The 12,661-nt window shown below is 38.2% G+C and overlaps 2 protein-coding genes across 3 annotated transcripts; one reads left to right on the top strand and one right to left on the bottom strand.

The window, feature by feature from the left end:
- Positions 1-18: 18 nt before the first annotated feature.
- LOC135467610 (uncharacterized) lies at positions 19-4,195 on the bottom strand. 2 transcript variants are annotated; one of them, XM_064745386.1, is made up of 4 exons: positions 4,175-4,195; positions 3,135-3,262; positions 2,333-2,535; positions 19-1,597 (listed from the first exon to the last, which is right to left on the bottom strand). In XM_064745386.1, the coding sequence occupies exons 2-4, from the start codon at positions 3,224-3,226 to the stop codon at positions 1,488-1,490; spliced, it is 405 nt and encodes a 134-aa protein (XP_064601456.1). In that variant the 5' UTR covers positions 3,227-3,262; positions 4,175-4,195; the 3' UTR covers positions 19-1,487. The 2 variants fall into 2 exon arrangements, with proteins under 2 accessions (XP_064601456.1, XP_064601455.1); XM_064745385.1 differs by lacking the exon at positions 4,175-4,195 and adding an exon at positions 3,484-3,520.
- Positions 4,196-9,948: 5,753 nt separating this feature from the next.
- On the top strand, positions 9,949-12,395 carry LOC135467214 (uncharacterized). The gene is made up of 4 exons (XM_064744978.1): positions 9,949-9,991; positions 10,140-10,265; positions 10,662-10,879; positions 12,292-12,395. The coding sequence occupies exons 2-4, from the start codon at positions 10,174-10,176 to the stop codon at positions 12,393-12,395; spliced, it is 414 nt and encodes a 137-aa protein (XP_064601048.1). The 5' UTR covers positions 9,949-9,991; positions 10,140-10,173.
- Positions 12,396-12,661: the final 266 nt, after the last annotated feature.

The raw sequence follows: 12,661 nt of genomic DNA, 5'->3' as shown, positions 1-12,661 counted from the left end.
CCTCCCCCTCCGCCCCCGCATTGAAAGTCGTTATTTCATTTTTGTCAGAAATTGTCACAAAGAGTGTGATTATCATAAAATGTAGCAGAAATAATGATAATGAAAATTGTTCTGCTTCCTGCGCTAATTTTCCAAAATAATTTGATGGAAAGCAAGGAATCAAGTGTCAAGCCAAATGTTACAAATAATGTGTGTATTACAAATGGTGGCCTAAATTATTATTGAATACATGTATTAATGCATGATGTTTTGTCTGTTGTCATTTCTGTTCACACTCACAAGTTACTCTATTTCACCTAAAATTTGGTTCCCGTATGTGCATCTAAAAATGATCTTTCAGAAGTACATTAAGACCATAAAATGATATTTTTCATGTAAACACATTAGTTTTTCTAATAAGGCATTTATCAAACTTTACAAAAAAAAAATCTTAAAAGGCTCAATACAGACAGTGAATTAATCTGAATCAAGCAAACTGTGTCACTTGAAAAATACCAAACTCGGTGAAATACAATTCTTGCTGTATTAGGCTCTAACCGGCATGTCCTTCAAAACCACTAACAGGGACACCATTACAGCTATATACATGGTATAGATTGTGTAGGCGGTGAACTTTATGTTTATTAACGTGGTGGAAACTCTGCCTGACAGATATTTTGTCACTGTTATGGTGTATCTAGGTTTTCCTCTCGCCAAGCCAGTCTGAGTTCAACTTCAGGTTTAAGAAGTTATTATGGGAAACATACTGTAGCTCTTGCTTGTCTCAAATCCGTGAAGACATCTCCTACACAAATACTGTTGTAGCCGACGTTTATATCATATATTGGTTCACACATGGCTGTAAGTATGGTAGCTATATTTCCATACGGTCTAAAGGGCCTACAATTTACTTGGATTTTTTGTACAAAGTCGATAGCATGGGTTGAGCGGTAATATTAAGTTAAAAAACATTCTGGTTTTGTCTGTTGTTGCACTTTGAAGTTCAGTGAACGAGAAATATTGAGTAAAAGGCGTAAAATTAACATTTATGCCCAAATAAGGCAGACAAGCGCACACATTTGTAATCTTGACCAGTGTAACTCTCATTGTTTTGTATATTTGTTGCACCCCATTTGTGGCCAGTCGAACGTCGTGTGATTTGCCAGTAAATTTGATCCTCTCCGGTGCATGGGTCTAAAACCCGCTTTTGTTTGGCTGTAGCTCTGAGTTTGAGGGTTTGTGGCGTATTTCGCAGTGGGTTTTTTTTGCGGGCCCCCTAAACTCGTCCATAAACCTCACTGACGTTTTGCACGAAAAATATTCTTGACACGTAAATTAAACCGCAATTAAATATATAAATATAAAGGAATGGAAGAAAGACTTAAAAAAGAAATGTTTTTCGTCAGTTTATTTGACATTGTTTACCCAGTGTAATACATATATGTATGTAATGTTCTAGCTTTAGCCATATGGGCTCCTCTACGTAAGTCAGCAAGACTCCTGGATAATTATGAGTGGCTTATTTTGTAAGGCATTAGCGCCATGTAATACAACGTGTCACTGGCCCGGAAGCAGAGAATGACCTTGCCGTCCACGCTATTCACACAGGAGGGAGAGCCTGTAATCGAAAAACACACATTACAGAAAATAACTGCCTGTGGTTACAGTTTTTCAAATTTTGTGTTATTCCAAGGAAAACTATATACAATAGCTAGTCCTCATACTCAGTGTCACCTGTACAAAAACATTCGTATTTGACGCCTTGCTGATGAATATGGCTCTTGATTTATTCGACAACTGTCATAATTTATGGATAGAAGAAGCAAAACAGTGTCCCGAGAAACATTCGGGCCTCACCAGGCACCTGGCAATTCTCTTGACTTCGTGAGGTCGCCGAAGGAGGGGGAGTTAGATTCGAAGCACCTTCACGAATGAACCTGAGACCAGATTTAATAAGGTATTGCCGTGTCGAGCTGGTCAGTGCTGCTTGGCTTGCAGTACATCGTTAGATCAGTTGATGAGCCAAAAGATGCGAGTAGATTCGAAACAGCTTCCGCATTGATTAAACAAAAAGCAGTTAAAATTGAATATGCAAGATGACTGTACATGTGGGGTTATATATGTACACATTTTCCAAAAAAGCGCAAATTCGCAATTCTAAGATAGAATGTCAGCAGTGTGAACGAGCCAACTAACCGAATGACGGAATAGCCGACAGACTGACCGATTGATATAGGCCTACATGACAGCGAAAGCACCTGAGAGCTGTTTGACGCAGGAAAAAAAATTTGGTTTACCAAAGCGTATTTTCACGCCTGATACTGTGCATCATAAATTCGACTAATAGATTTACCTTCAGTCGGGATAGGTACGTTTGCCCCGTTGCTCTCGTCATAAATGCCGTCAATCAGGTAGGCAGCGCCCTCAGATGACAGACACACTTCGAAACTTGTTGATGGACCATTCTGCTCGAATTTGACACTAAGATTGCCACTCGGATAGTCCCACCAGACGTTACCATAGGAACAGTCCTTATTGGCGCTTACTTCTGGTCCACTGTCCAAGCAGAAATGTTCGATATGCATTATTTATTTCGAGAAGAAAGACGTAATTTTAAATGATCAAAACGGAATCCTGAATTTGACATTATCGAGGTTAGTTAGGATTGCGTATACCCCTAAGCCTAATACTACACCGTCAACCAGCTTCAGCGGAGGGTAAAAATCTGTTGTGAAATATTTTAGTAGAAGTGGTTTCAATGAGTGAAAGGATGCGACAGCAGATCTGATGATCAGGCGCACTTCAAACGTCAACAGTCTCGTGAGATTTATTTATTGAAACTGAGCAGGAACCACCCCCAAATGGTCTTCGTACCATCGGTTAATACATGTAGACAGTGTCAAGATACAGACAACTGGATACCAATCCATACCAGTTAAGATGAAAAAGTATAATACTTTTCAAACCAGTTTTCAGTAAGCAGACAGATCTTAAAAAACAATTTGGTATATATTGTTCTAGGTACCCGATAAATTCTTACTGAAGGTATATTAAGTTTCATAATGAATGTAGTGCATGACCCACAATTGCATGCAAATGGGCTCATATGGAATCGAGAGAATTCCAAAATGGCCTTAATTTAACTGATGGCTTACCGTATTGGCCACAAGGTACATTTGTCACCAAATAGAGACTGACCAAAGCATACGGTTGCACTGGCCAGAACAATCAACCCCAGCTTCAACATTCTCCCCTGTTATAAGTCGTCTTGTCAATGATAAGCCTAGAATGATAAAATTGTAGCGGTTCCGGTTATACACTAATTAGTTCTGTACACCAGGGATCTAGGTTTTTGTTGTTCTGGCACAGACAACACTGTAACCAGTCAGACAGAAACCCGTGCGTGAACTATAAACAATGTATGTGCCCAGAAACATAGAATTATAACGTCATGTTGTGTCCATATTAAACACTGCGCGGAAAAAAGGTGAACAATTATACTACCTTTGCTTCAGTCAGTGAGCTCGTACATCCACACATCTGAAGATGAAGTGTCGTATTAAGCTAAAATTAGAGGCACTGTATCCGGTACGATAGAATTTCTGATGGGCGTTTTCGATGTGGTGTCGGAAAGCCAAGTCATGGTTTACATGGCTACACCGTTTTGTGTTTGTAGACAGACAGACGTATTACTCCGTTTGTCTCAGAACTATTAAAACCAGCATACCATATACGATTGCGGGGTATGGTATACACTCTGAACAGGCACACACTGACCAATCATTAACGATTAAGGCGCGCGACAATTATACAAGAATACAGATACAAATAGTTACTCCGGAATATATTTCTTTGTACTATAGCATTTACTCAAGTACATCGTGCTTGACGGCCATCGTATAAGTGAAAAATTCTCACGTATTGGCGTTAAACAGCAATTAACTAAATGAAATAAAGTTCGCTGGGGATCAAAATGGCATAGGACTACACCTTGAGGAGACTGTCGGCTATGTGTTACACATGGGGAAGTTTACAGTTACTTGTACTCCGAATCATTCACTCTTATAATGCTCGGATTTGAACACCAATCAAATAAATACAAACATAAGAATATGGCACGTAAGGGTTATGGTAAATATATGGTAAATACATCGCAGTTAAGTGAAAAAAATAATTTTTAAAAAAGTATACTCACGTGTACAAGCTGTACCCAAGATTGGCGGGTCTAAGAATACCAGTTGCTGTTGACTATATTGTGGAAAGATCTGGGTTTTTTCCTGTCACCTGTGTATGTTTGCACAGTCTACTTTCAAAAAATAATTGGCCTTAGTGACTTTCTTTGTGGCCTAGTATTTAAAAAAAACCCGGTCATGTATTGGTATGGTGACCTTGTAGGGTATTGATGTCATATACATTTGACAACATCTGGACATTAATAGTATGGCAGGGTATGGAAATTTATGTTAGAATGAAGGATGCAGAGCACTGAAGAAATGCCAAATAAGATAATTTTAAAAACGGCATTTATCGTGTAAACGTCAGTTTGCGGTTCTGGTCTTCCGGGAACACATACCAACACGCTCAAATTGATATATTCACACACAGCCCTTGTAATGGCGAATATTATACTTGATGACCCTGGATGGATGGAGTGGACGGCACAGAGCTTTGCTCAGTACAGTGCTTTCCCAAATATTTGACACATCCAGGATCAGAAAAAGCCTCGCATGATCTGGCGAGAGCTGGTATCGAACATGCGACCTGATTAGTGATGGACATGTGTTGATGCAGTCAAAACCCCTGTCGAGCACCTAATTGTGTAATTCGCCGAACTGTATAACCGCGCCAGATCATGGTAAAACTCTGCGCATAATCGTGTAGCAGCTCCTAATCGTGGTAAGACGCTGCGCCTAATCGTGTAATAGCGCCTAATCATGGTAAAACGCTGGTCTTAATCGTGTAACAGCGCATAATCATGGTAAAATGCTGCGTTTAATCGTGTAACTGCGCCTAACCTTGTTAAATGCGTATCCTAATCATGTAAATAACATTGCCTAATCAAGGTAAAGTTCTGCGCTTAACCGTGTAACGGCGCCCATCAATGGTAAAAGAGTGTGCTTAATCGTGGAACCTCGCTACTGAACTATTGTCCAGTATGTTGTGGATGGCGATGCTGACAGATAAGTCAAATTAACTTGTTACGTAAAACAAACAAAAAATAACGGTACATTCCGGAGCTTATATTATAAGTACTTATAAGAATTATATTATTCAAATCTTTTTAAATGAATTCAATCCATAATCCCTGCATCGATACCAGCAAAAGTATCATTAGAATTATTTTTTTTCTCATTTTCTAGAAGCTTTAAAAATCATGTTTAACTGACATCCCTTTAAATTTTAAATCTTAAATATCCATAGGTCGTATTTTGACTATATGCAGTACAGTATGGGGATTAAAGAATCTGTTAAACAGTTGCCACCTTCTTGAACTCTTATGTATGGAAAAGGGACTTAGGGTATTTATCCGCAGCTGTACTTGTATCCCGTGTACAGCCATCTGAGATTGTAAACAACATTTAAACTGGTAACTGAAATAGCGAGACGTGGCTCAGCTGTAATTGAACAGGGAATTTCTACACCTCCCCGCCCTCATTGTTTCCTTAAATTATATTAGTTTGTGGCAAAAAGCGGTCAGTGACGTCCGCGGTTTCGTTTACCCAGTCTTATCGTCAACCTTCGTTGACGACCATTTGTCTTCCATCATGGCGTGCCACACTTTTTCTGTACATGTAAGTAACTTGCCACAAGTTTGCCCAGGTTTCCTCCGTCCATATAAGTGTGGGTCAAGGTATAGGAGAACAAGTGTGAGGTTAACAGCAAATCAATAGAATAGTAACTATAAGCCAACCTATATCAATTTCCTTACATTAAAACCCGCCACTATGATTGATGCTGACTAAAGAGGTAATGTGAAAATGTATTTTTAACCCTTTACGTGCCAATGAGTGGTGGGAATTGTGACTATTGTGTTCCAGTGTACCTGTACTACCGGCATTGGAAAATGCGACAAATACTCACTGGACATGTAGAAGTGTAACAGATGCTTACTATACACGAAAAAAATTTGACATATGCTTACCACAGACATGTAGAAATGTGACATATGCTTACTACAGACTTTAAGGAATGTGATATATGCTTACTACAGACATGTAGAAATGTGACATGCTTACTACAGACATGTAGAAATGTGACATGCTTACTACAGACTTGTAGAAATGTGATATATGCTTACTACAGACATGTAGAAATGTGACATGCTTAATACAGACTTGTAGAAATGTGAGATATGCTTTTTACAGACATGTAGAAATGTGACATGTTTACAACAGACGGGAAAATGTGGTTCGTAATTGTTACACGCGTGGGGAAATGTGGTTCGTGCTTGTTCCACGTATGGGGAAATGTGGTTCGTGCTTGTCACACGCATGGAGAAATGTGAGTAGCTGGTGCTTACTTTATATGGTTACAGTGATAACCACAGATATGGGGAAAGGTTTTTGGTGTGGTACTTGCAAAGCGTATATATGTATATTGTGATCAATATTCTGACTTGACTTTGTTTCTAACCAGAGAGTAGCTACAGGTTTGATGGCGTCACTTCATGTCTTCATTCATAAACATATCAAATGGTACTAATTCCATGTTTCGAAAGTCATTTGCAAAGAAGATTCGATCTCCTATGACCCTTTTTAATCCGTGATTTGGCAAATCCATATTTCTACCATGTTTCATTGGTTTCAAGACAATAATAACCAACGGTTTATATTATCAGGCCGAGAAATGAAGCTATAGAAGCTTTGTCTAGAGGGCTGATTTTATTCTGGTAGGAAGGTATATCACTGGATGCTAACGGTTCAGTGTCCCGTACCCGACTCTCTGGTGGTAACCTTGCGCTTACATATATGTTACGTCATATATACGTAACAGTACGAAATGATGCGTATATTGTTTACCACAACAACAGTGTTGTAGCATAGTCAAAATACGTCCTAAATATTTCAGTGTGTAAAAGTATTCATTATGTCAGTTAAACATGATTTAAGCCTATGGAAATGGAAAGAAAAAAATTCTGATACTACTGCTGGTATCGATGCAGGGTTTATGGATTGGATTCAGTTAAAAAGATTTGAATAATATAAATCTTTAATTTTCATTTATTTTTTTGTTTTATGTTAGAAGTTAATATCATCTATGTAACAGCATCGTTATTTAAAACAAACTGGGCAATATTTTACAATTAGCGAGGTTCCACGATTAAGCGCACACTTTTCCCATTGTCGGGCACTCTTACACGATTAGGCGCAGGGTTTTACCATGATTGAGCGATGTTACATGATTAGTCGCCGTATTTTAACACGATTAGTCGCAGTTACACGATTAAATGCAGCATTTTAACATGATTAGGTGATGTTACACGATTAGGCGCAGCGCTTTCCCATGATTAGGTGCTGTTACACGATTAAGCACAGCGTTTTATCATGATTAGACGCTATTACATGATTAGGCGTTCGACAATCCCTCCGTTACTGAAGAGTTCGTTTCCTCCAGTTCTCTAAAGTCACCTGCGGTTTCCCAATCTTATACATGTGTATCCACTGCCATCTTAAACACACCTCCATGCGAAGACGAGTTCTTCAATCCTCTACTCTCTGTTAGCGATCGTGGGAAGAATACCAATCGGTACGTAGTATAATGTGTTTATTGTCCATTATAAACAGTAACAGTAAGCAGAAATCTGCATATCTTTTTGCTATTGCTTCATTTAGTTTCAATATTTGTGTTATTTTGGTACGTGTAGCAAAACCACGTAGCCCGCATCCTTTTGTTATGTAAACAGATAGTGAATCTATATTAGCGAGATGTGCCACAGTTCATAAGTTCGCAGTTCACGGTACACAGAACGGGTAATTTGATGTTCTAGTCATATAAATAGTAAAGTAATACCATGTAGCGCTCTAGAATATGTTCTGAATGTTTATTACACTAATGTATGATCCCAGTAATGTAACAACAACAGCAACATGCAGTACATCAATCAGTCCGTGTTATTATTACCTGTATGACCATGTGATTGATACAACACTATTTCTTTGTTTGTTACAGTCAATATGTCTAATTCACTAAAAAACACAAAAATCCTGTTGTTGCTAGATACGTCACAGTTATATTTCTTTCGCAACCACGCTGGATCCAAATCCACCACAAAATACATAAACATGACAAAGAAACCCTTCCCATATCTTGGCAGCCATGGTTAACATAGTTACTTCAATACCTCAGCATATAGTCTGGTCCTTTGTTTTGTAATATACAAATGAATGAAATAGGAGATGCAATACTCTTGGAGCAATTCTTAATGAATGTTTTTGATATGGGGTTAAATCAGTGTTGATACATTAAATATAAGCGTCATGTCCCACATTCGTATACCATTCGTAGTCCGTAAAGGGCGTTCCAAGTCGATAATCGCAAGATCCATTTCCAAAACAACGTTTAACACTACCTCCCAAAGACAAAGGTATGTAAGAAATTATACAAATAGGAAATAAAATCGGTAACACACAAGAGAGAAGCGGTCATCAGTTTTCAATGACGCCGGGCAGACAGTGGATATTCCAGGCATGAATTCCATATCAAAGTTCAAATTCGTAGTCCATGAATGAGTTCCAGGTCAAATAACAATTAAACAAGGTATCTCAGTAGCGCTTTGATTGCAACTGTTCATAAAGGCCTCATGCAGATGTAATGAGCATGGCTGTCTTTACGGTCCCCTAGCCCCAGGATAAACGGTATTAGATACAGTTCGAAAATGACGAGCGTTACAGACCTCAACCGAACAGATTGTGATTCAAAAGTAACGGACGATTCTTTCCCTTTAATATGTAAGGGTCTCATACTACAAGAGGCGCCATCTATGATGTTACACATAACATGCTTGTCTGTATAAAAGCTGCCTACAAGATAGACCGTTACACTCCGCAACAAGCGCCATCTGTGTTGTTAATACCATGTAGGTGATAGATATGCACATAAGGATAACAGCGCCTTCTTTGTGGTTGATCACAATGCAGATCACCAGAGATTCTGAACGCTCTGTCCATACCTGCCAACGAGAGTGTTATACTCATTGTAAAATTTGAGAAACTTAGAATGAAGGCGTTTGATGGAGTATCCTTGACAAACTAGTTTTTGAACTAACAGCCTGTGACGCGGATAATGTCATTTGGGAACAGCATAAGCAGGTGTACACGAGAAAGATGTACACATTGCTGATACAGTATCAGTTTAAACCATTCAAAACCATCAAAGGTGTTGCCCGAAGTCTCATCTAACGTCATGTGCAATAGTTTTTAATCACATCCCCTGTCCAGACATGTAAAATAAACACTCAAAAAAAAAAAAAAGAAACAACAACAAGAAACAGAAAAACACTCTAGGACAATTAAAGCTATTATTAAGGCAAGTAAAGTACTATTTTCTGTTGGTTCCAGCCTTGCATGTATAGGCAACCGTGTCGTTCACAAACACTTGAATATTTTTATTCACTACATTTTTAAAAATATTATAAAAACCACTGTCGTTTGTCCAAACATTCCTAGCTCACCTGGTATTAGACGGATAGATAAGCACGACGTTTAAAGGATAGAAGGGAATAAGTTTAATAGCTCTTCCATCTCTTTATCTAACCTAATAGCCTTCTCACAAAGCCTATGGGTTTATGGTTATACACCATGTGTAGAATTTCTTTTGGATTCAAATGTAGTGAAAGGGAGCTATCCTTGACATGGTATAACCTATCTGTAATCTGTTTTGTACAGATAAGAGATAGTTAGTCAAAATGAACCAAATAAACTTTAAAGTCACACCTGGCTGTATGATACACTCATTTAATGAGACATTCCACAGATACGACCCCAGCTACATTTTTCGGCTAAAGGGCAAAGAAGTAAGTGCAATATAATTCAACATCTTGTCTGCCTCTCTTAACATCGAATATTTTAAACACTGTTTACTTTTGAAAGTTTTATGACCGACTGGCTTAGACATATTAACCTAAACAATCGAACTTTGTTTTTGTTATTTCCGTTCTGTAGATTAGGCTCTTAAGACCATCTGGCGTCTCAGAAAATGAAGAAACTTTTGCTGCTCTTGACGATTTGTACAGCTCTGTGTTATGGTCAATTTCCATATGAGGTGCCATGCAGGCTTACTCCCAATCCGTAAGTATTCACTATATGCAAGAAATATGGAAAGACATATTTAAAAGACATATTTAATATATATATATATATATATATATATATATATATATATATATATATATATATATATATATATATATATATATATAGTTGCTAAGCATATACACAAATCTGAAATCTGAAAAAAACGCTGTAAGGGTAAAAAATCTTCGAAGTTGATTTCATTGTTTTGCTTTCTGCCGGTAGCTTAATTACCGGACAGGCTATAATGGGATCACAGTCTCTGATATAAAACTCCTGATTTTCTAAACGTCACGTGAGAAATTGTTGATTCCTGGAGTGCTTTGTATTAACATGTGACAGAGACGTGCTTTTAGTGTGGTGCTTCATGCATGGATACATCTTTTTGTACAGAGGTCCTAGCATTGGTAACACCATGACTATTCACACCAACAAAGATTGCGCGGAGGGATCAGTCTTTTGGAACTACCCAGAAGGTAACCTCCGTGTGGTCTTCGAACGGAGGAGTTCCTCAGATGCGTTCGAGGTCTGCTTGACCAAGGATGGAGGCAGCTATAATTTAAACAGGATTATCGATGTTAGAACAGGAAACCTTATACCAAAACCCATAGGTAAGTGTATACACCCACATACATGTATGCTAAAACCCATGGATAACTGTCCGCTTCCACGTGTGCACCAAAACTCCTAGGTAAGTACACACCCACATGCATGTATGTGAAAACCCATATATAGCTGTCCCCTTCCACATGTGTACTAAAATTCCTAGGTAAGTGTACACGCACATATACATGTATGATAAAACCCATGGACAGCTGTCCGCTTTCACGTGTGTACCAAAACTCCTAGGTAAGTGTACACACCCACATACATGTATGTGAAAATCCATAGATAGCTGTCCCCTTAAACGTTTGTACCAAAATTCCTAGGTAAGTCTACACGTCCATATACATGTATGCTAAAGACCATAGATAGCTGCCCGCTTCAACATTTATACCCAAACTCCTAGGCCACTTTGGCGGCGTAGAGTCGCCCTGCCACAAGAATACACAGGGTGTACACACACCGGATGACTCCTAGTGTTAAGTACAGCGTAAAACCCAAGCTTACAAACATATGTACATAATTGCAAAGTCTATAGGTAATTGCACACACCTACATATGTCAAAACCGATAGATAAGTGTGCACACACATATTACAGATCCGCAAATGATCACCAGCACACAGATGGAATGTTCAAAACCAGCCCTCGTTGGCTGGATTGCGACTTTAAGTCAATCAATTTGTCATGTGTACCTGGCGAAAAGTTTTGTACTACTCCGGTCATTCTGTATTGCTTTCTGAACCCATAAAGCTAATAAGTGTAAAATCATGGAGTACAGCGTTACACAAATGAAATACAGGAAAATCAATTAATCATATTATACAATACTAGATTGTGAAAAATGTTGCAATGTGGATACCGTGGTAGATGGTGGCCAATTGAAATGACACTGATATAACTGAAGTAGCATAAACGGCTTTTTCGAAGATGGTCAAGTATGTTACTGAGTTTATACAGGTACACAAGATATCTATTTACTTGTATTACGGTAATATTAATTTCACTCATATCGTGCACGATACAACTATAGCGGGGGTATATACTAGATGGAGCCTATATCCTAACTGTAAAATGCCAGAATACCCTACAGGGGCCGATTGTTCAAAACTGCCTTAAGACTTAATACCAGATTTAACTTTAGTCCAAGTCAACCAAGTCAATAGTTTTTGTACTTGCCCATAAATAATTGTGGAACACTTTATTAATATGAACTAAATCTGCTGCATTCTGTTCCATTTGGTCTCGGTTTTGTTAAAATCGTAAATATATCATATGGCTAAATACAGGTATTAGCTAAAATACCTTTGAACAACCAGGCCCAGTGAATGTGATATGCCAACTAAATTTTGTTACATGTAAATCTGTAGGCCTTCGTCTCTGTTTGTACCGTTTTGTAGAACTGTTGTGTTTGTTACCAGGTAGTGACGAGTGTGTGAGAAGTAAGGACGGCCGTGTTGTTTTGGAGTTCCAGTCGGACCGTCTGTTGTACTACCTGGCCATAATCATATACAAAATACAGTAATATATGTATGACCTTGTTTTACAGATCGTAAATTATTTTTCGTGATTTTTTTGTAAATGTATTTTGTAAATAACAGCAATTTATGGTATTAAGTAATTACATTTATAGCATTTACAAAACTCTAAAAAGAGTGAATTTACCAAGTTTTCCTGAAGTGTCTTGGGAGTTTCTTCATACCGAAGACAGATATTTGGACACCATCTGAATGTAAACACGTCTCACCTGGAGCAGCGTCGGATAATATATAACTGTGCGTTCACAACATT

This window comes from Liolophura sinensis, chromosome 6 (assembly GCF_032854445.1).
Source record: "Liolophura sinensis isolate JHLJ2023 chromosome 6, CUHK_Ljap_v2, whole genome shotgun sequence".
In the NCBI taxonomy this organism is placed as follows: Eukaryota; Metazoa; Mollusca; class Polyplacophora; order Chitonida; family Chitonidae; genus Liolophura; species Liolophura sinensis.
The sequence above is the reverse complement of the archived record's forward strand: the minus strand, read 5'-3'. Positions and strand labels throughout refer to the sequence as shown.

What these genes read in the sequence shown, in the direction of transcription:
- LOC135467214 (XM_064744978.1), top strand. Translation starts at nt 10,174, where the DNA reads ATGAAGAAACTTTTGCTGCTCTTGACGATTTGTACAGCTCTGTGTTAT. An exon ending in TGCAGGCTTACTCCCAATCC is followed by an intron (nt 10,266 to 10,661) that starts GTAAGTATTCAC and finishes CTTTTTGTACAG; the next exon opens with AGGTCCTAGCATTGGTAACA. An exon ending in CCTTATACCAAAACCCATAG is followed by an intron (nt 10,880 to 12,291) that starts GTAAGTGTATAC and finishes GTTTGTTACCAG; the next exon opens with GTAGTGACGAGTGTGTGAGA.
- LOC135467610 (XM_064745386.1), bottom strand. Translation starts at nt 3,226, where the DNA reads ATGTTGAAGCTGGGGTTGATTGTTCTGGCCAGTGCAACCGTATGCTTT. An exon ending in TGTACCTTGTGGCCAATACG is followed by an intron (nt 2,536 to 3,134) that starts GTAAGCCATCAG and finishes CTGCTTGGACAG; the next exon opens with TGGACCAGAAGTAAGCGCCA. An exon ending in CGTACCTATCCCGACTGAAG is followed by an intron (nt 1,598 to 2,332) that starts GTAAATCTATTA and finishes TTTCGATTACAG; the next exon opens with GCTCTCCCTCCTGTGTGAAT.